The sequence below is a fragment of the Lissotriton helveticus genome, chromosome 10, assembly GCF_964261635.1.
Source record: "Lissotriton helveticus chromosome 10, aLisHel1.1, whole genome shotgun sequence".
NCBI classification, from domain to species: Eukaryota; Metazoa; Chordata; class Amphibia; order Caudata; family Salamandridae; genus Lissotriton; species Lissotriton helveticus.
The window spans coordinates 106,929,742-106,952,034 of NC_136071.1; the positions used below are offsets into that span (position 1 = coordinate 106,929,742).

The following is a 22,293-nucleotide window of genomic DNA, read 5'->3' on the forward strand; positions in this document are numbered from 1 at the left end:
CATGGATCTTGCAACTGGTATGGTACAGCTATGTACAGCGCTCCGATACCTGGCAGTTATGTTTGCGCATTATAAAACTCTCAAAATAAGATATATGTACCCAGTTACAGAAAACCACCAGATAAAAGTCTGCCGATAGCAGTATAGCATATTGACAACTCTTTCATAGTCTGCTCTCCAGGTGTTTTGAAGACGTGTGACCATAGATATTTTTGTCTTGTTAGAGGAACCTCAGGAGCCCAACAAAATTGCGGTCACTGTGGGCCAGATTCTTACGCAAGAACTCTTTTGAAGATGGCCAATGGATTAGTCCTGATCTCAGCTGGGAGAGAGTTCCAGATTCTTTTGGCAGACCTGGTGAACATGTCAGCGTAGGTTTTCCTTTTTTGAATCTCGGGGGTTCCGGAGGGAGGGAGACTAAGGGTCCTTAGATTGTGCTATTTTTATCAGGATCCTGGTTTTGAAAGGGAGCCAAAAGAGAGACATGAGGGAGGGTATCATGTGGTGAAATGGTCTCCTCCCGGTTACTAGTCTGACCGCTGCGTTAATTTGCACAGAGAGGAACAATTCGTAATTAAGATAGGCCAGTTAAGGTTGTACTCTTACAGTCTATTCTAGATACAGCTAATGATTGCACTGCAGTCTTGAAGTCTGGTGGCTGGATGAATAGTTTCACTTTCTTGAGGAGAAAACAAGCAATGTGTGTGACCGCCCTAATATGGTTCTTGCATGTTGAGGTTCTTGTCCAGGTTTATCCCAAGGGAGTTCGTTTAATGGACGATTGGTTTGAAACCGAGTGCTAGGGTGGTTGATCCATTCCTGAATGGTAAGGGAGCTGTGGTGGGAGAGATGAGTGGGAATTCGGTCTTCGTGGATTTTTTTTTAAAGATGGTTACTTGAGAACTAGGTTTGGATTTTCTTCAGGGTGTAATTGATGCAATGTTATAGTCTGTAGAGGAAATGTTGAAGTAGATCTGGTTATCAACTGCTTACATGTGGTATTAAAGGTTTGCTTGATTGAGCATTTGAGTCAGCAGTTACATTTCAAGGTTGAAAAGTGTAGGAGAGATGATGGATCCTTGAGGGACTCCAAGATTAACAAGCGACCTGTTAGAGAGCGAGCCTTCCAGTTTGATCCATTGTGACTGATCTTGCAGGAAGAAAGTGCACCATTTAAGGACGTTAAAAGATAACCTCATTTTGTATTCTAGTAACTCTAAGAGGATACTGTGATTGACTGAGTCAAATGCCGATGACAGATCGAGGAGTGCAAGTATGCCTGAATTTTTCTGGTGCAGAGTTTTGAGTGTGTCATCTATGATGTGTAAGAAGGGCATTTCAATGCTCTGACCTGGTCTAAAGGCTGATTTGAACAAGTGCAACAATTTGAGCTGCTCAATGTGTTGTTAGAGTTGATTTCTCTAACACAATCAACACTTTCTCCAACAGTTTCGCTAGCAAGGGGATGCTTGGCACTGGAAGAAAATTATTTACATTCTTCTATTCAGCCGCTGTTTTTTTCCAGAAGTGGTGTCACTTGGGCAATCTTTAAACATTCTGGGACGGAGACTTGTGTTAGGGATGAGTTCACGATCTTAGTGGAGAGGTGTACAACGAGCTGACTGTGCTCCTTGAAGGTTAAAGATGAGGGTCATTAAAGTGTTAGGTCTGTTTCACTGCTACTATAGATTCACATATCTCTTCTTCACTTAGGGTTCTGAATTTGTGTGAAGTAGCCTCGTTTTTGGTCTTGATGGATACTAATTTTAGACATTATATAGCATGGCACATAAGAGCTAAACCATCTGGATCTACCTTTAACAGGTTCGAGTTAGTTGTTGGCTATGCAAATGCATAGTGAGACATCAGCTAGGCTGAAATTAATCATCAAGTGGCATCAGGGGAAGTTCAACACAAAACTTTGAAGGAACCCTTTACATGTATAAATCAAGATTTTATGTGAACTGCATTTCACGTTAACCTTTAATGATGGGCATACAAAGACATTTTAAAAAGTGAGAATTTTAAGCCAGCAAGTGTACCAGAAACTGAATAGGTTTTTAAAACCTGGTCTAGTTGTGTATTTAAATGGATTTAAACGTATCGGCTTTAACAAGCACCTCTGAGGGGACACACATGAAGTATTTGAATAATTCATGGTATGCCTAGTGTGCCTATGGGCTTGGGAAGAAAATGAAAGGAGTTCTTGTTCAACTCATTCCACACCTCTCTCAACCATGCCAAATTTGAAAGAAATGTGCCAAGCACTACATTTCACAAAACAGCCTCCCTAACAATTCAGATTAAAATAAAAGTTACCTAGCTGTATTCACCAGCTTGCTGCATCTTCTATGCACACTCACCTGCAACAAAGTAGGGGGATGAGTTTCTCTTCATGGGAAACGACATTGGGGACAGTCAATCTTCTTCCAGAACCAATAGAAAGGGAAACTTATGAACGAGGGGAGGGAGAAACCATAGCAAAACACCAGTGAGAAAGAGGGATATGGAGGAAAGAAAAAAGCAGCATGGGCAGACGCCTATAAACACGGGTCTTTCCACCAGTTGATTGAAGACTGATGTTCCTGTAGGCTGCTCTTTCAGGGTGCACTCTAACCCTTCATGAAAGTTGGGTATAGAGAAGCACTAGGGGAGGGAGTGTGAACCCACTAATTTGAATTAGGGGAGAAGACGGCTGTTCCTAAAGGATGCTCTTACAGATTATCCTCTATTCCTTCAGGGCACCTCTGGACACCCTCATTGTAAAGCTCTAAATGAACTCAAAATAATGAAAAAAAAGCTTCTCTTTGGAAGATAGGACTAGCTAAAGTTGTGCGCCATTGCGGTCAACATTGACACTGACAGCTTGATAAGAATCTACATGAAGCATCTTTTACAAACATCTGTATTTGGCTTACTTAAAATGTTTTGCAGGCCCTTCATGAAGAAAGGTCAGCTTTTTCAGTTAAACATTTTCCAAAGAAGTACTGTTGTGTTAGAAGACTCCTGCATTTTCAATGGCGTGCGTAAGGAATCTAAGATGTCAACCAAACACAGTATCCAAGGTTCATCCACTAACAAGGACATGATGAAAGAACCAACTAATGAGGTCTACGGACCATCGTTTTGAATGTATGACTGCTATGATTATGTACCTAGGATACCCAGAGTCATAACGGAAGATAATAAGCCAAACTTAAGAATTCTAGAGAAATGCCAGGAAGCCTTGCACACACTATTGATGCAATGCATATTCCACAATGGGAACATTGGTGGCATGGACTTAGATCAATGTGACTTCCTTAATTTTCACTGAGAAGGCTCTGATGCCCAACACTAAACCACTCAACAAATGTGCTGGAGGAGGACTGGCTTGGAGCATTTGGCTTTACTGAAGAGCTAGTAAGCACTTTCTGTAATATCAATGTGTGCGGTGCAACCACTTGACTCACAAACATATTTTATAAAAACAGTTGCCGATCTTCAGAATATTTGTAAAACAATTATTTGTGCATCGCCCACAGAAGCTTGACAAAGCTCCTGGGCTTGTTTTTTATCTAAGAGTGATGGGTTTCTACAGGCTTTGTTGTAATTATGGCTGGCGATAGGCTACCCAAAACTCTTGAAGCACTGGTTTGGACCAACTTAAGCTAGGGACAGAGAATGCAGCCCACTCATCTCCCACTACATGCTTGGAGATGATGTCAATCAGAACACGACCATTTCTGTCCGAGACTACAGTATATTAGTGAGTTCAGTAGCCCCCCCATAGATGAACACATACTAGAATCCACACTGTGTACATTAAAGGCTAAATATGTAACCCCTGTCATATTGGTGATCATAATGATTAATGTTACTGCAGAAATAAAAATAATGGGGGAAAGGAAAAAACGCACAAGGAATAAAATATTAAAATTTACAGCATATCACGTGTTATTCATTATCAAATCAGTATTTAAATCAAGCTTCTGGTGCTATCATGAAAATCCTTTCTTCCTTTGCCACAAGCGAATATATGTATTTGAACCAAAGTGTCACAAAACACGTTTTCTAAATGGCTTTTTAACACATACCTTTCACTTATTTCTTAGTCAATATTTTTCAATCTGCAACATCGCTATGGAAAGCGAGCATCAGGTCTATTCTGTTGCGCTTGTTCCTCTGAACCGCAATACTGTCTCAGGAATCTGAAGATGCTTCCTCCGCAAAATATGCTCATGCACGGGGCTTATACGCTTCTACCGATTGTATTATGAGAAAGCTAGGCAATGTGATTTGTGATGTCGAAAATGCAAAAGAAACGAGCGAATTTTAATCTTCACCGCACACTTAACTAAACCTATTGAGCTCTCCACAATGTAATACAAGAATACATAATATATGAGCGATGATGCACTATAAACGTATACCATGGCATCATATAATGAATATGTGTAATGAAATTAAAAAATATAAATTTATGAATTGAAACATGCGTACAAATATGAAAGCAACGTGGATTCAAAAGCAGGAAAAACAAAAAGCACAAGGCATGCATGATATGATATTTAGAGATACTTCTAGATTTATAGGCTCTTACATGTGGAAGTTTTCAATGAGGATATCCAGCATATGAAATCCCACGGAGCGTACCAGCATATTTAAGTGCATAAGGAATGTGTATATTAGATCACATATATACTGCGAACCATTAAGCGACCACCTGTTGAGACAGTGAAAAAATCTTAATGCATACCAAACGTTCTTCTTGGCAAAGTTTCAATGCAAAAATGTTCAAAAACATGTAAACTAACCAACAAACAAAATAGTTCTGAAGCTCAAACTCCAGGTTCCAATCCCAATAGATCAAACACTTGTTGCCAGCTGAAACTTTCACATAAAAAGAAAATACATAAAATGGCCGAAGATAAATCACGTATTCACCAGCACTCATTTCCCACCCAAAGCATTCTTGGGCCTTTTGATATTCTGACCATCCCAATTTTGAAAGAGGTTTGACGGGCCTCAACAGCATAGTTGTAATGGCTGCCTTTACTTGACAATGTTATTTCTGCATGTTTGAAAAGTTGCATAGGTAAAAAAAAACTGATACTAGACTGTAAAACCACTTCTTCAAAATGGGCACTCACATTAAAACCAAAACCTTGAAATGTAAGGGATCCCAAAACACAATAAGAGAGAACAAGCTTCTCTCCAACTACTATACATAAAAGAAAGAAAATATTTTACATACTTTAAGTTTCATCTTTTGACAAAACCATACATAAATCAATTTTTTTTTAAACAATCGAAAATGAAGAATTACTTGAAAAAACAGAGTAACACTGCTGTTCTACACCCATGATGGAAACAAAAATGTGCAGATGAACCTTTTAAGACAAGAAAAAAAGAAAACACTAGGTTTCCTTATGCATTCATCCTCGTGTAGTGGGCACCCTTTGCTTTTGTCTTAACATCTTTCTGGCAGACTTAAAGTCTAGAACTGTGCTTCACAAGTATCACAAAAAAGAAAGGGGAAACAAATACACCAGCCCCTTCAGAAAATACAGGACTATATGAGGCTGAACAACAAGGGCTTGCCAGTTAATGAAAGGATGAAAGTAGCAACAAATAACCAATAACTATGCACCCAGCACACTCTTGTCAGACAAGAGATTATACATAATGCATGACATCAGAAACATGCCCTGTGCGTGGATAAACAACGACCTCCCCCCGCACCAAGTAATGAATCAGGGCCATAGTCCTGCATAGACCGATTTAGTGGATGGGTGATTACCTCACAGGATGTCATAGACCACACTCGAGGGCAGATCACGGATTTCGATAACATTTAGGATACCAAGATCAACGGATTCAGGTAAGTAAATTAGAAGTTATAGAGCTTTACAGTATGAACAGCCGAAAATCACAGCTGTCAGATTTGAGGCTTGAGCCTTGAAAGCAGTAATCTTGTCCTAATGGGAGAAACATGCACTGCATAGGTACACTTACAGAAGACTTCCAGGACGGTTCTCCTGGTCTTTAGATAAGTAGGGGCTAAGGTCCAAGAGAGCACCAGCAGTTTAAGTTTACCAGCCCTGGAGTGTCTGGGTGCAGAGTTGCTGTATGTGGAGGTAGCCTTGAATGCAACACGCTAAAGTAAATGGGAAGAGTACCTGTAAGAGAAGGACTGCAAGTGGGAAGTGGAGGATTAGTTTGCAGAACCCAAAGTGGGGTGCAGGAGGGGGGGACCTCGGCTCTTGCGGGTCTCAGGACCACACAGGCACCATCGGTTTACTGTGCTGAGGAGCTCAGGTCAGATGTGTTTTGTCCGGCTGGTGGGTGAATTAGAGGCTCTCACGGTTCTTTGTGTACATGCACAAGAGGGAAAAGAAACCCAGCAGGGCTACTCCCTCTCGGTGTGAAGTTGGCCTCTCTCGAAATTCCTTAACATGCAGGTAAGTGCTGGCGGCAGTGGGCTTCCGCTAAACACAAACAAGCCTTGGTGCTTTCAACTGGCTCCAGTATCCGAGGTATTGATGCAGGGGGGCTCCTGGAGCATCTAGCAGCTCAGTACTCCCTGGGGAGCTGGGCGTGACCCCTGGAACCCTCAAAAACCTTCTGTGGCACTGCTCCCTCGTTGGGCCCGGGGGTCACCAAAACGCTGTACCGGGAAGATGCGGTCTGTGCCTGCTGGGGCAGAGAAGTGGCTCCTTCACTCCAAGGGAGCTATTGCTTGATCGAAGAAGTGCTGGGCAGACCTCCAAGGGTTTGGGGAGGCTGTTCCGCTTCTGGAGGAGTCAGTCTTTGCCATGGTTGGGACAGCAGCAGCCAGGCACAGTTTTGTGCCAAGTTTGGTGCTGATTCACAGGTCTCACGTCTTCTGCTCTTGTCTGTTCTTCTTTCAGGCAGAAAAAACACGAGTTCCTGGTGTCAGGGGACCACCGAAATACTATATTTAGGGGCATTAAGGGGAGTGAAGGGTAGTAGCTAATGGGCTACTTACCCCTGGGGTCACTACACCTATATGACCACTTCCTGTGGGGAGTTGGCATAACATGGTCCTAGAGTTCCTAATTACACCAAAAACAAGATGGCAAACCCTTCTTTCGTGGAGCCTAGTGCATAGCTAATCTCCTGCTTGTTCTGGTGCCGTATGGGCCTCAGGGCAGGGTGTGGCATTCACCAGGTCTGGAGGAAGTCGAGGTTGCAGATCAAATGTGGCATAGGCTTTAAAGCCTCTGGTCTTGGTATGCAGATTCACTAGCCATCCTGCTGGAGGAGGTGAGAACACTTTCTCCGGAGCAGGCATTGTTTCCTGAGCAGAGAACGCAATAGCTCTCACCTATAGGGGGTAAGAAACTAGTCTGTGGTGGCAGGCTGGACGATACCAGTCAGCCAGGACAGTAGAAGACTAGCAGGGTTCAGGGGACATCTCCAAGGGACCCTCTTGGTGCCTGTCCTAATACATATAATACTGGTATCAGTATGGATTTATTTAGCCAGGGTGTGTGTAACCAAACACCATAGGTTTCAGTAAAGCCATTATGTATCTTGGTAACTCGTAATGACCAGTGCCCAGTAAATTCCTTAAGTTGGCTTCATGATCTCTTGCCATATCTAGTAATAGAACTACACATCACAGGGGCATATCTGTTCATAGAGATATGTCCTCGCATAAAATATACTGCACCCTGCCTTAGGGCTCTAAGGCCAGCTGTAGGAGTGACTTACATATATGATATGCAGTGACTTTGGCATGGCACACAGCGAGTGAGTCATGTCGTGTTTTCACACATGGTTTGCACCATGTCACACAGCCTGCAATGGTAGTCTGCATGCAATTTGTATGGGGTGCCTTAGAGTGGCATTATACATGTTGCAGCTCTTAGGGACTCATGCAGCAGCCTTTAGTACCCATTTATTAGGTGCTTACAGGGATGCTAAAGTGTGTGCCAATTGTAACACAATAAGACCATTTTACTTCGCTTTAAGGGAAAGAGCACTGGGAACTGGTTAGCAGGGACCCCGTGCACATCAGTCAAAAAACATCAGTACCAGTGGCAAAAAGTGGGGCTCACCATGACAAAAAGGAACACTTTCCTACACTGGGCTTGTCAGTAGGATATAGCATGAGATATTTGGCTCAGTGGGTATGGGCCCCATGTCTGGACACACCTGTTGCATTAATAGTGTCAAACAGCAATAACAACGCTATGGAATGTGTGAATTAATCTCACTCACTGGCAGTAGCGATTAACTGACGGTTCACAGCTGATGCAGAAGCGAAGCTGTGCCAAGCCACCAGGATGGGTTCCATTTGGGCATTGCTGAAAGGCAGTAAAAGTTCAGTGGCGGAGGTGAAGCATATGGAATGCTGAGAAATTTAAGATTTGCTTCTTCTACATGCGAATGCTATACTTTGGCAGTTTTGCACAGCACTGAAGTAATTGAAACCACTTTCTCAATATCAGTTCCCAAAGTGCAGTCTAAGTCAACATTAGGCGCTGGGTCAAGGCCACAGCGTTTTGAAGGGCCAAGTAATCCCAACCATCTCTTTTTGCTGCTGTCGTTATGACCGATCAGAGAAGGCATCTGAATCAAACCAGAGTCAGAATAGAAAAGTCCTCGTATTATGTTACAGTCTATAGGCCCCTGCCCAGGGATCGGAGAAGCAAAGGGGCTGTGGTCCCTGGGAGCCTCCACCCTAATTAATGGGAGAAATGTTTAGTTTCCAGATGTCCTGAATGGCAATAGAAAGGTGGACAGCGCTGAATAGGAGTTACCCAATGGAAATAGGAAGATTGGGCATTGATTTGAGTTTTGTTGATTCTATTTAATATTGTGCTTTCATCAGCAAAAACTGTGCCAGAGGACAGCCAACACATGTTTCGCCCACAATGGTTCTGTAGTGGCACCAGGGAGCAAAGCAGCACTGCTTTCCAAGACCGTTCATGAGCTTGAGCTGTAAGGTGCTTAGCCTCGCCCTTCATTAATGACTTGACATGCAGGTGCCCTAATTTATCTCACAACTTAGAATCATGGTGAGGCCCGAGACACAACACAAAGATGTTGTGGTTTGAAATCGACCAGTTTACTACAATAGTGACAATTGTTTTAATCCTGGTAGCTTTAGTAGGGACATTGTAGCCACCTGAACTTGTAAAACCTTTAAAGGAACGTTTGAGGAAAGTATCTCAAGATTAATGTCCCAAGGCGCGAGATAAAATTAACAGACTTCAGTGTTCCAGGATGGCTCCTTATGGGGCTCCACGATGCATATGGGGCCGTCAGTCCAGGATAAATGTTACACTTTCCAGATAACGCCTGGCACCAACTAGATTCAAGAGGTGAGGACCCTGCAGGCAAGACTGTCCTTTCAGAACAGCTGGGTGTTGAGGAAGAGAGTACTTCAAGGGTATGAAACGGAGTTCTTAATCCAAGACTGAATTCGTGCATGCTAAGGAGGATTCAGCCTCAAACAACAGTACAACAAAGAAAACAGAACTGGAGACACTGAACTACAGCACCAGATAAAGCTATCGATCATCAGTGATATAGGCATAAACTCTTATAAAGGAAGATCTGATCAGCTTCATATCGTCTAGGAAACCGGTTTAGAAAATAAAAAGACCAGCGAAATACAGGCTTATTCTTGAGGGAAAATCACACTTTAAAAGAAATAAGGGATGAGGCTTTTTTGCACATAAGAAGGATTTAGGATAACCAAAAAAATCCATATTGTCGTTAGGGAAAAGGACAACAAAAATTACATTAAAAGAAAATTCACAGAAGAGTGATTGACTGCTGATAAGATGTGCCATATTGCTACAGGGGAGACAGTCTTATCGAGTCAAGTGACTGGATGAAGAAATTGTGTGTGATGGCCTGAAGGATTTCAAACTGTAACTACTTGAACACTTGGCAACTAATATAAATAGCAATGGATCACGTCCACCAATCTGCGCAGTACGGACCTGCTGAACAATGTAATGAGAGCAGTCCAAGGGGCATGATCATGTAGCTTTATTTGTTGCACAACAAAGAAAAGAGCCTGCAAATTGGAAGAGGGACCAACACGATCCCATTACAAGTCTAAACATGGTTAATACACTAAGATGTTGCTCTTGTTACTTTAAGACCATTTTAGTTCTGGCTCTTAACCAAGTGCGTGCTCTGCGACGGAGTAAATGCACATGGCTGCATCTTTACAGTTTATGTGCAATGGAGAAAGTATGCAAGCAGAGATTGCACAAGTTATCCTCGGCATCTAGCTAACCAAAGAAATTCTTGGTTCAGGGTGGTCAGCAGGGAAGGGGGTTGAGGTTTATGGGAAGTGGGTTGGTGGGTAAAAGTACTGTTGTCATCATGCGTCAACATTTTCAAGTGACACAGGCAGTGTTAAGGTTCTAAAGCGAAAGAAGGTTCAGCAGACTTTTAATCATGGGGGTTTTGGGAAAAACTAAAAAACAGTTGTTGTTCCTACGCATCTTGCTATTTTGGGCTCTTGCCTGTTCCTATTATCTTGGGGAATCTAACAGTGAGTGGGGGAACGCCAACAGTGGAGTTCTATTAAAAGGGTGGTGAAGTAGCAGCTTGAAAGTGTGAGCCATCATACCAAAGTGGTGTGATAAAAAGAACAATTCAGATCAAATACCCGGCATCAACTTTGTGGTTCCCCTTAAACTGGGACATACTTCAGTCTATTTGGATGGGATGCAAGGAGAAAATATGCAGGTAAAACATACTGCGTTGTGGTTGTAGGAAGCTGGCTCTTCATATAGTGGACTAACACGAGGTACACTGTGTAAAGAGTCCAGCCAAACTCAAATTGGCTTACAGAGGCACAAATGATAACCCAAATGCACTCTTTTATGGTAGTGTGGGTGAGCAGTTAGGCGAATCAGAGGGTAGCACTAAGCATTTATTAAACACACAAAGATAGTAAGCGAGATGCACACTAAAAGAAATTCGACATCATTTTATAAAAATAACACAAATTTCTATATGAATTTAGATACCAAGATCATCAAAATCAGGTAAGTACATTTCAGTCAGAGACTATTTTCTGCAGAAGCACAACAGACAGGACAGCTGGGCTACTCTCAATGTGGGTCTCACTGTCCCTGAAGTCCCTCGAAGTGCAGGTCGGTTTTCCTTGACGAAGTCTGGGCTGGACACAACAAACCTTGGTTGCTGCAAGGGGTCCGGTACACAGGGTGTTGGTGCAGTGCAGCTCAAGTCATCCCTGGTGTCCTCACACTTGGAAGGAGGACAAATCTGACCTGTTGGAGCGCGGTGACTCTTCCTGGGCAGCTGCTGCGCCTGTAGTCCCGGTGAGCAGCAGGACAGTGAACCGGACCTTGCTTTTTGCAGTCTGTGGCTGGGTTCTCTGGTAACTTGCCAAGCACTGGAAGCCCTCTGGGATTCTTGGAGTCTACACAGCGGCAGGCCGAGTCAGTGTCTTGAGGAGGGTCAGGTGCAGCAGGCAGGCTTGGAGCAAAGTCAGTAGATGCTCCACGGTTCTAGTGTCAGAAATCTTCTTTGTCTACTAACAGCATGATTTCATGTTGACCCACATTGCAGGAATGCGAGCCAAGCTGCGGAAGTTTTAAAATAAGACTCGTAAGAGGCTGCACCCTTTTGGTGCAGACAGGACCTCATCTAGGGCCGTTTTCGATGCATATTGGGTGACCACGGGCACTCAAGATTTTAGAACACAAGCATTACTTGTGATATTTCCCACAGGTAACGCCAAAATGACATCAGGCAGAGGCTATATGCCATATATATGTTCCCTGAATTAGAGTGCATTTCGGATCTTTTTACTTAACAACCCTTGGACCTAATGTGCCTTATAGCTTTGTTACGGTTGTGTTGTTATGAGTACTCTCAGGTAGCATAGTCCTGAGAGATGCACGCGTGTTTACAGACAGTGTGTAATCTGGTCACATAATATTATCTACTATACTCTCAGGAGCTGTTAGATTATCTAGACTTGTAGGGAAAAGTAAGGAGTGACTGTTTTCCTATCCTCTATTCCAGCGGAAATTTTTATTGTTTTTCCTTTGGAGATCATCAGTAAGAAGATGAACAATATACAGAGTCATCCGAGTTTTTTCTGAATCAAACAAAATATATAAAGACAGGAAAAGGCTTGATACAGGGTAAGTTAAGTAATCATAACTGGGAGAGCGTGCCTCCTAGATAGTAAAATTTATAAAAAAGGATATATTAACTATGTTTTCCCCTTTTTTTAGATAATTATTTGCTTCTCTGAACAGACAGTGTGCTGTTTTAATATCAAGATGCACGTCTAGAGACTAGACGCTTAGTGTGCTGGACTTGAAACCATTCCTCCCAATGGTTTGATAGCTTCAGGTAATCCCTTAGGGATAACAAACTAGCCTGTGTGCATGACAGCAATATGACATCAACTTTTCTTCTCCGATTTTACTTATGAGAGCCAATAATAAGGTTTCCTCTTTCTACCACACTTTTTTGGGTGATTTTTTCTCTTTCTTGATGTGACACGACTTTTATATGCTTTCGGCATCTGGTCTTATGGTTTCGGCCTCTGGCCCACTGCATGGCGTTGAATACAAGAGATGAAAAACCTATGGAGGATAGATGATATACTACAACATGCTTACAAATGCATGAAAACTTCAGTACAGGAAGGTGAGGTTATAGTAATATGGGTCTTAAGAATAATTTATGTAGAATGATATCTTTATGTTTGTCATTACCCAACAATACAATTTCTATATCACCCCACAAATCAATCCTTTTGCTTTGTTGTATGAGATTCATTCTGGATACATATTAGTCCTGAAGAAGGGGGTTTTGCCACCAAAACATACGTAGACCAACACAGTACCCATGAGCAACGGCCCCAGAGAGGCAATGTTATCAAACACAACTGATGTTTAAGATCTTTCAGTCCCATTCTAGACATTTGTGGGACCCCTCATAGGGTCGGATCCCTTCTTTTTACTGTGAATGAGAGTGTATGATAGTATTGTGACCGGTAAGTGGGAGTCTGTTTGTGGGGTGGAATATATGTTTTACAATGAATTGTAGATTGCTTTATAAATTGTAATGATAATGGTATATGAATAAATGTATGATCTTGTAGTTTATAAAAAAGAAAAGAAATATTTTTCTCCCCAAAAATATATAAAATGTCTGTGTATATATGAAAAGGAATTTTTGGGGGGATAAAAATGTAATATAATGAATAATACACAGAGGTGCAAAAGAATGAATAAATAAACTTCTCTGACAATTTCTGATTTTTTTGTGCAGTGATGTTGGGTGGTGGGCATGTTGGAACCCAATAGGTCGCACTAAAGAAATATAGGTCAGATAAGAGGTCTTGCTGTTTGTTAATCATCTTGGTCTACTCCTTTGAATCTTTCGAATGTGAAGTCCTAGCATCAGGTGGGAAGGGGGGGGGGGGGGGGGGAGGGGGTGACCTATACTAGTGCGTGGGCGAAATTTGGTTGATGTTTGGAGACATCGGAACCCGGATGTAAAGATATATTCTTTCTACTCCATGCCTCATGATTTTACACGTACGACTAGACAGATTCCTCAGCTCACCTTCCCAATTCCCATACACAACGGGCTCGGACTACCAGGGTCGTACACATTCTGACCACAACCCGCATTAAGTTACACTGGTGGCATGGGAAAAGGGGCCTCCTAACATCCCCACGTGGCAGCCACAGCCGTCTGCACTGGAGGACCCACTGCTTAAAGACACGATAGGGGACGCCCTCAGTGAGTACTCCACTCTTAACACAGGGACAGCTACATCTAGCATGGTGGAGTGGGCTGCCATGAAGGTTACAATACGTGGGAAATGTCAGGGGCTGGTTTGCGGTATGAAGAGACAAGTGGAATCGGAGTTGCTTGTAGTGGAAAAGGATTTACTAACTCTAGAATCTCGAGCAATAGAAGTTGCCTTGGATTCCGCACCGCTGCTAGAGGCGTGTAAAAAGCACACACAAATCCTGGAACACCAGAGGTGTTTGAACTATGCTGCACCTTCAATGACGGTACAAAAGGGGGTGGTGATGGACGGAGCATCCGAACCAATCAAACACTCACACCCAGTCAAATGATCTGGGTTTGATCCATCACCGTTCTTTAGCCCACTCTGCCACCCCAGTTCAGACATGGCTATATGCAAATCAGTCTGACCCTGTGCCTCATGGGAACAGTCCAGCCCGAACTGCCAAGCCATGCCTTCCCTGGACCGGAAACAAGCTTCCGAGGACCGATTTCTGGCATTACAGCCGTCTTCAGCCCGTCTTGCTTGAATCCAGTGGCAAAGTGAGCAAGGGACTCACGTCTGAGCATACCCTGCCACACTTATGGCAGCCAAAAGCGGTACAAAAGGGGGTGGTGATGGACGGAGCATCCAAACCAATCAAACACTCACACCCAGTCAAAAGATCTGGGTTGAATCCACCCCCTTTTGCACCTTCAATGACCGCACACGTTAAAACTGATCAATCTGTCCATCGTAAACTAATAAACAACCTACCCGACCCCTTGACCGCGCTTCGGTCGACCCAGGCCAAAGATCTCGGAGAAATGGAGGACGAGGACTGGCAAGATGCAATACAGAGTCCTAGGGAAACTGTGTTTGAGGGGTTGTCAGCAGGAGGGAATTTTTTTCCACATACTGTGGGAGTGTCCAGAAATCATCCCGTTCTGGACGAGGGTCATTGAGGTAATGTCTGTGGTGGTGTGGGTGACGGTCCCGTTGGAGCCTGAGTGGCTTTTACTAATGATCAAAGGGGACACTGACTGGTCCAGATGCATAGAAATATGGCTAGCTCGGGCAGCAGGAGTGGCGAAATGAAATATTGCTCAGGGATGGGGAGTGCAGATACACCCACAGTGAGAGGAATGGGAGCGGGACCTTGACTGGTGCCAGAGGGCACAAGAAACTGTATACAAAAGCAGAGGGTGTACCAAGAAATGGGAGAATGTGTGGGGGCCCTGGCGGAAGTACAGACAATCAGGGGAGACCCCGGGGACGTGAGAGTGATGAAGATGGTCGATTGTCCTCGTTGTGCCCAATTACTGATGATATGGTTCACAATTGTGATATCTCCAAACATGCCTCATGTATACTGTATTGTAATTGTCTCTTGCACATTGTTAATAAAAAAGATGTACCAAAAAAAACAAAAACTGATCAATATGGGGCCTTATTGGCCTGGTTGATCAAGCAGGATCAGGCCTCGAGCCTTATTACTGCACTTTGGACTCTGGATGGCGGATATGTACGCAGCATGAGATCTACAAAGAACTGACCACGCACTTCACTCACTTACATAGGCGCCTTCAGCGTCTCAGACACAAACCCACACTCCTTCCTGGACGGTCTCACCTTTCCTACACTGAAACCGGAGCAGCGCAGAGAATTAGATACACCTCTTACACTGGAGGAAGTCAAAGGCACGATGCGTGCGCTGCCTACTGGCAAGGTCCCAGGATCAGATTGCTTTCCCCATGAGTTTTATAAGACTGATCTTTTAGGTCTGCAGCTATTGGGAGTATACACAGAAGCATTAGAGGGGGCCGCTCTTCCAGCGTCTTTGACAGAGGCCACTCTGATTACCCTTTCAAAAACAGATGGGGATCCCATGAACACAAGCGCCTACCGACCCCTAGCACTGCTAAATGGAGATTACAAGATACTGGCAGAAGCCCTGGTGGGTCGCTTGGCCCTGGTCACTCTAGACCTGGTTCATCAGGATCAAAATGGCTTGGTCCCGGCCTGCAGCACCTCACTAAATATTCGTAGGTTTTGCCTGTTGATGTGCAGTGCTGTAGCAACCTGGCCAGCAGCGGGATCAGTTCTGGATCTGGAGAAAGCCATTAATACGGTGGAATGGCCTGTCATGTTTTCGGTGCTGCAACGCTTTCAGTTCGGGCCTTACTTCTTAAGTTTAGTTAAACTATTAAATGAAAACCCCACCGTATGGGTCTGTTTAGGAACTTCATTCTCAGTGACCGTACCGATTGGGAGAGGAACTAGGCAGGGGGGCCCCCTTTCCCCACTAATATTCTCCTTGGCCACAGAGCCACTGGCCATAGCTCTGCGTCAACTGGTGGATCAACGCGGTATACGGTTAGGGGAAGAAACGCACGCCATTTCACTATATGCGGATGATATCTTACTATATATCAGGGACTTACAGGCGATACCCCCGATCATACCAAACACTAAAATTATTTGCTTAAGTGTCAGGAATGGGAGTTAATTGGGGGAAATCATGTTTATTTCCCATCACTCCTGGCACAGATGCCCCTCAACTGATGGTGCATTAGTGGCTTGGCAACCGGCTGTGTTTAGATATCTAGGTGTTCTTATCTACGACAGATCAAGATCTCTTGGATGGCAACCTATCCAGGGCAATTGCAGCTTTAAGGCCCCAGATAGAATTCTGGAAAACGCTCAACCTCTCTGTGGCCGGCAAGGTGGAGCTTATAAAAATGGTGCTGCTGTCCAGACTGCTATATTACTTTGTGAACCTCCCACTATATCTACCAGCATAATTTTTTCATCCACTGGAAGGGATGATGAGGGACCTCATATGGAATAACACGTGCTGTAGGGTGGCACTTACTGAACTGCACTTAACCCAGACACAGGCTGGGTTAGCTTTGCCCAACATGAAACATTATTACTTGGTGTCCCAAATACAGTGGGTGGCAAGCAGGATGAGGGAGCTCCACCTTACTGATACAGTGAAGGTGTACCTCCGTACAAGCTGGACAGGCTCCTTTTTGTCTTTCACTCGTGTACCAGATCACATCCGTCTCTTCCTCTTCTGGTACAGATAGCCCAGAAATGCTTCCGTAGAGCTTTATATCTCACCAGACATGTTACATCATATGCGCCCACAATACCGATTCTAGTAATGCCGAAAGGCAGGGGTAGAGCTTGTACAACAGAACTTACAGTCTGGCAGTACGCTGATATACACACACTGGGTGACCTGTGTATGGAAGGTGTGTTGCGGCCGTTCCCTCCTGAATAGCTACATTAGGACACTACTTGGGTGACATCTCGCAGGAACCTCCGACACACCTCCTGATGCAGTATGTCCACGTGCTGGGTACGGGGCGACACCTCATAAAATGGTTTGAGGAATCTGAGAGTACACTATCATCGATTTAACACCCTTGTGTAACAAACGGGAGTTAGACCTGGCACGACCCTGCAAACCCCAAGAGTGGGGTGTGTTGCTGGAAAGCCCTAGACACATTCCCAGAAATGCAAGGTTAAGGCGGATTCAATTCTATATAGTCCATAGGGCCTTTCTATCCCCAGATGAAATCAACCGGTTATTTAACAGGGTGGATGCTTGTTGTCCGCGTTACATAATGGTAGATGCTGCCCATTTACATACGCTATGGTATTGCCCCAGACTGCAAAGCTATTGGTTTGGTGTGATTCAATTATTAAACGCAAGCACAGACAGGAGAATGCTGAATACTTGGGTGGCTTGCATAACAGGAATATTTCCCAGAAATAAGAAACATAAGGCCTCCTCCCAATTTTTAGACTTGGGGCTAGTGGTGGCCCAACAGCTTGTCACGCGCCGATGGAAAGCAACTGACCACCCTTCACTTACAGCCTGGGCTCATTCAATGCTGAATTGGGCCAAAGCTGAGGCGGCCTCACTATTGAGAGAAGACACACTGGAGGTTCGTAAGTATCCCATTTCAAGTAGCATTGACTCCGGATGACCCTCCACTGCCTCTGGCACCAACTGATCCTGTTCACATACAGGACGTAGGGTGAATTGTTAATAATGTGGTCTGAAATGTGTATAGTACATAACATACAATGGATCAGTATGCAGAAATATGACATTAGGATTGACACAGCTGGGATTGTGTAAATAGCACTATGGTTATAGATATGGCTTGTTTTGCCCTCTCCCCAGCCTCCCTTGTTCCTTCCTGTTGTCCTTCATGATTGTATGTTTCGTGTTTTATTGTTATGGATCTGGTAGCTACATCATTAGCCATGACTTGCCGGTTGGAGTCACTAGAAATTTACAGGTGGAATACCTGGAGGTGTGAAATAGACACTTGCACCTTGCTTGAATATCGAAGCAGTAGCGAGCCCCGAATGTTGTTATATGACTATCATATTAAATGTATACTAGCATGTTGTATGGCTATGGTTGAGATAGCTATTGTCCATTTATACACTGATACAATGCAACATATAATTTGCATTTTTTTGCCAACTGGTTCTGGTAAAATACTGTGTACATATATGAAAATTCAATAAACAGATTAAACAAAAAAAATAATCAGGGGGGCCACCTAAATACTGTATTTAGGGGAGTTACAGTGAGTGTCCAGTAGTAGCCAACGGACTGCCTACCTTTAGGGTGACAACACTGTCTATATGACTAAGGACCCAATTCCACCAAAAACCAAGCTGGTGGAATTTTCCCAGTCGATTTCACTTCAGGTAGTCCGCTTTAGGGGTGGTACTAGCCGGAGGCTGAACAAGCCTTTTAAGTAGTTAATTTTCCCGCCCGTCCTGGAGCCAAATGGGCCTTGTGCATGGGGTGGTATTTCTCCTGTCTGTGGGAAGTCAGGGTCTCATATCAAAGGCGGTGGAGGCCTTCAAGCCTCCTGCCTTGATATGCTGATTACTAGTCAACCTACTTGGAGGATGTGATAACACCTCCTGCCAGAGCAGGCATGGTTTCTGACCTCAGAGAGCTCCAGGAGGTCGGAAACATATCATCTGCAACAGGCTGGACAGGACCAGTCAGACAATACGCTAGTGGTGATCAGGTTTTCAGGGGTTACCTCCAAGGTACCTTCTAGGTGCATGTATTGATCACTGGAATCAGTGTGGGTTTATTAATATGAGGTGTTTGATAACCAAACACCAGAGGCTGCAGTGAAACCACTATGTAGCTGGGAAACTCGTTTTGACCAGTAAATGTAAATGTATTTCGACTTATATAGCGCACGATTCACCCAGGGGTCTCAAGGCGCTTGCTTAGGGAACCCGTCCTGATATTCCCCTGTGAGAGATACCCCGGCAGGGTATTCACAAGGTGAAAGCCAGGCATCCCGCCGCGAGGGGCCGTAGTGGAGATTAAGCAAGCTATTGCCCAGAGTCGCAGAGTGTGACCCCGTGAGTCGAGTAGGCACCGGAGCGAGAATTGTCGATTCCATGGAATTTTTGAGCCCGAGACCCGCCGAGGCGGGGAATCGAACCCTGGTCCACGGCTGATCTCAGCTTCCGGGTCTGCCGCCTCTAACCACTGAGCCACACTTCTCCATGCCCAGTACTTATCTTAAAATGGCTCCCCGTTCACTTGTACCTTCAGTAATTGAACTGTCCAGAACCCACTGAACCACTCCTGTCAAACTCTCACCATAACAAATACAAAGGCAGATCTTAAGCAATTTCTTGACATGATAGGGTGGCCTATCCAGAGATTAACTTTGGGCAATACACACTGTCCGTCCAGGACAATGAGGAACAGGAACCATCCTACTCCCAATTCCCCCTTGTTCTGTTTACCAGATACTCTAGCTGGAGAAACTTCATAATCCCGGCCATGCAGAAATGACCTCATGCCTCAAGATCACTCCTCCCTAAACTGGTTGTCCATGGACTGTCATAGGAAAATCAGTTAACAGGGGATAAATCTCACACACCTGGAAAAAAAAAATTCAAACAATAGATCTTGATGCAGTCCTACAACAGAGAAACTTCAAATACATGAATAAATAAATTAGATGATTTAACTGAGGTGCTACTATTAAGCTTGGTCATAAACTGTCAAGGGTGATACAGCAAGGCAATAAAAAATATACTGTATTCTTGGTTCTAACATTGGAAAACCGGATTTCAACATCAGAGTCAAATAAATGCATACTTACGCATGCAGAGCAGTTTGTTTTTGTACGCACAGTTCGTCAGCAAGTTTTTGGGTGAACTGGTATACTAAGTCATTCCTCGGAGTAATGGCCTCCAGAAGATCTCTTAGGGCCCATGTATTTTTCTGAAAACAGTAAAATGAGGAAACATTAAAATGTTGCAGCACCCCAAGTGGCTGCAGCATGGTTCTTGACAAACCTCTCGAAAATACTAAAAAAGCAAAGCGATCAAAACTGTTGCAAGGAAAAAATTATCTGAAAAACTCAAACACGGAGTTCAAACACACCTCCTTCCATTAATGGCAGAGACCTAAATGATAAACATTCAGTTACATCTACACAGCTAGTCAGTTATATATATTACTGGATAGCTATATGTATTCAAAACTTGGGATTACTTTAAAAACACAGAATGTGAGTAGTCTGTATGGGCTTGATAGAAAGCCACACATTTGCAGTTTAACTTTGCTAGGTGTTGCGACTTTGCCTGATAGAGTTAACAGGTTTGCTATTATTATTGAGCCTGAGCAAGGAATAAAGCTTTGTGTGGTAAGAAAGCCTATAACAGAGTATCAATACACTTCTGAAATAGGTGCAAGCCAGTTTTTGGCAAATACATTGATAAGTAACATCTGCTTAGTTAGAAAATCTGAGATTTGAAAAGGTAGACAGAATGACCATCTTGCTATGAAACTACAGTTTTGCGTCCATTAAACTTCCAGAAATAGCTAATGAGCCTGCAAAGACAGATTATCTGCAGCCGTGGGCAGAAAGTAAAGTTTATTTTCTATAACGTAGCAAACCTGGCATAAGAGCAAATTGTTTTAAGTACTCTGCCAAGATCTCAACTATCACAAGTGGTCAATAGTAAAAATGCAGTTGGAAAGACGCAACATCAGCAGCTTTTTTGGCAAGATCTCCATATAAAGTTATATCGTCAAGCAAAGATGGTCTTGATGGCTTGTGATGCTTTACAAGTGACAACAAATGTGACACATCCTCCCATTCAGGCTTTGAAGTACAATAGAGATTATTGAAGATAGTACAAGACAGGATTGCTGGGTGATCATGAGTGTAGGTGACGGAAACATATGGTGAGGATGCCCTCTAGGAGGGTGAGGCTCCCTCTGTTGATCTCTTCTGCGAGAAAACAACCTGCATGCTTCCCTTGGTTTTAGGTGGGTAAAACCCCAGCGAGGTGTCCTGGAGAGCGATGAATAACCTTTGGTATTCCAAAAAAGGTTTTTAGGAAGCACAAGAGGCAGTGAAGTAATACCAGTAACCAGAAGTGGTGTTCTAAGCACTTGGTATCTTTATCACACTCAACAGATCCACGCAATCCTCACTGGATGATCCCTCCCAATCAAGATGAGCTCAACCATATCTGTAACAAACAAGGTTACATGTAGGCCACATATTTCCATTAAGCCTCTTCAAAAATGCAGCAGTAATGACTCACCATGTCCAACTGTAAATGTGCACAGATTATATACAAAACAATATTTGAATAGCTGTGAATACAAAACAAACCATGGTACAAATCTTGGTCTAGATGAAAGAGAATATTCTTTGGATCTAAATGAAAAGTCTTCTTTCTGGAAGGTGTTTACAGGTATTCAATATCATTCCTCTGTCCCCATAAACTGGGAGGGGTGCCAACTCTCAGAAACAAAACAACTCTGAGGCCAAATTCAACTCCGATTTCGCCTTCACCCCTCAGACGGATAATGTCAGGAGCCCCAACCCTTTGGAGTAGGTGTGTTAAATTTTCATATCATCGTCGGCAAACTGGCCACAAAGTAAACAAGCATTTGCAATGCAATAGGTCTCGCATTAGGAAAGTTTGAGCTATTGGTATTGTAAATGACAATTTTTCAATTATTGTGTTGGTTTTGAAAATAGCTAAATTAATAGCTTTGTCATTGACAATGCCAATTGTTTTAACTTTCGCAAGTGTGACACCTATAGCATTTGTACTGCAATATATGTTGTATTGACGTGACTTAGATGTATTTTTTTTTTTTTTAAGAACCTTTATTGTTATAGTACGGAAATACAAACATGGGCCTACAACCAGTCCGGCCGGCCGCTATTCAAATCGATTAAAAATAATGAAGTATAAAAACATACAGCGGTCCGGAGTTCAAGAGCTGAGTAGCATCCAGGATATATCATATAATTAAAGTACCATGCAATAAGAAGGATCTGAGACTGTTCATTTTGTAATAACGAAAAATAAAATGAAAATCAATGTCGCATAATCACACACACTCCTAATACAGCTAACTAAAGCAAAAGATTTTACGCCAGTGATGTACATAGATGAAAAAGATGGGGGAGGGGGTATATGAGTCAGGA

General features: G+C 43.4%; 1 protein-coding gene across 3 annotated transcripts in view; it reads right to left on the bottom strand.

Moving 5' to 3' along the window:
• The window catches only part of LOC144785991 (uncharacterized), a 324,665-nt gene that overhangs the window by 24,684 nt on the left and 277,688 nt on the right, over positions 1-22,293 (bottom strand). For 2 of the 3 annotated variants that reach the window (XM_078664896.1, XM_078664895.1), the window contains 2 exons: positions 19,939-20,060; positions 4,583-4,705 (listed from right to left, as the gene is read on the bottom strand). In XM_078664896.1, the coding sequence (XP_078521022.1) occupies positions 4,583-4,705; positions 19,939-20,060 (245 nt within the window). The remainder of the gene's footprint in view (positions 1-4,582; positions 4,706-19,938; positions 20,061-22,293) is intronic. The other variant, XM_078664897.1, reaches the window with a different exon arrangement.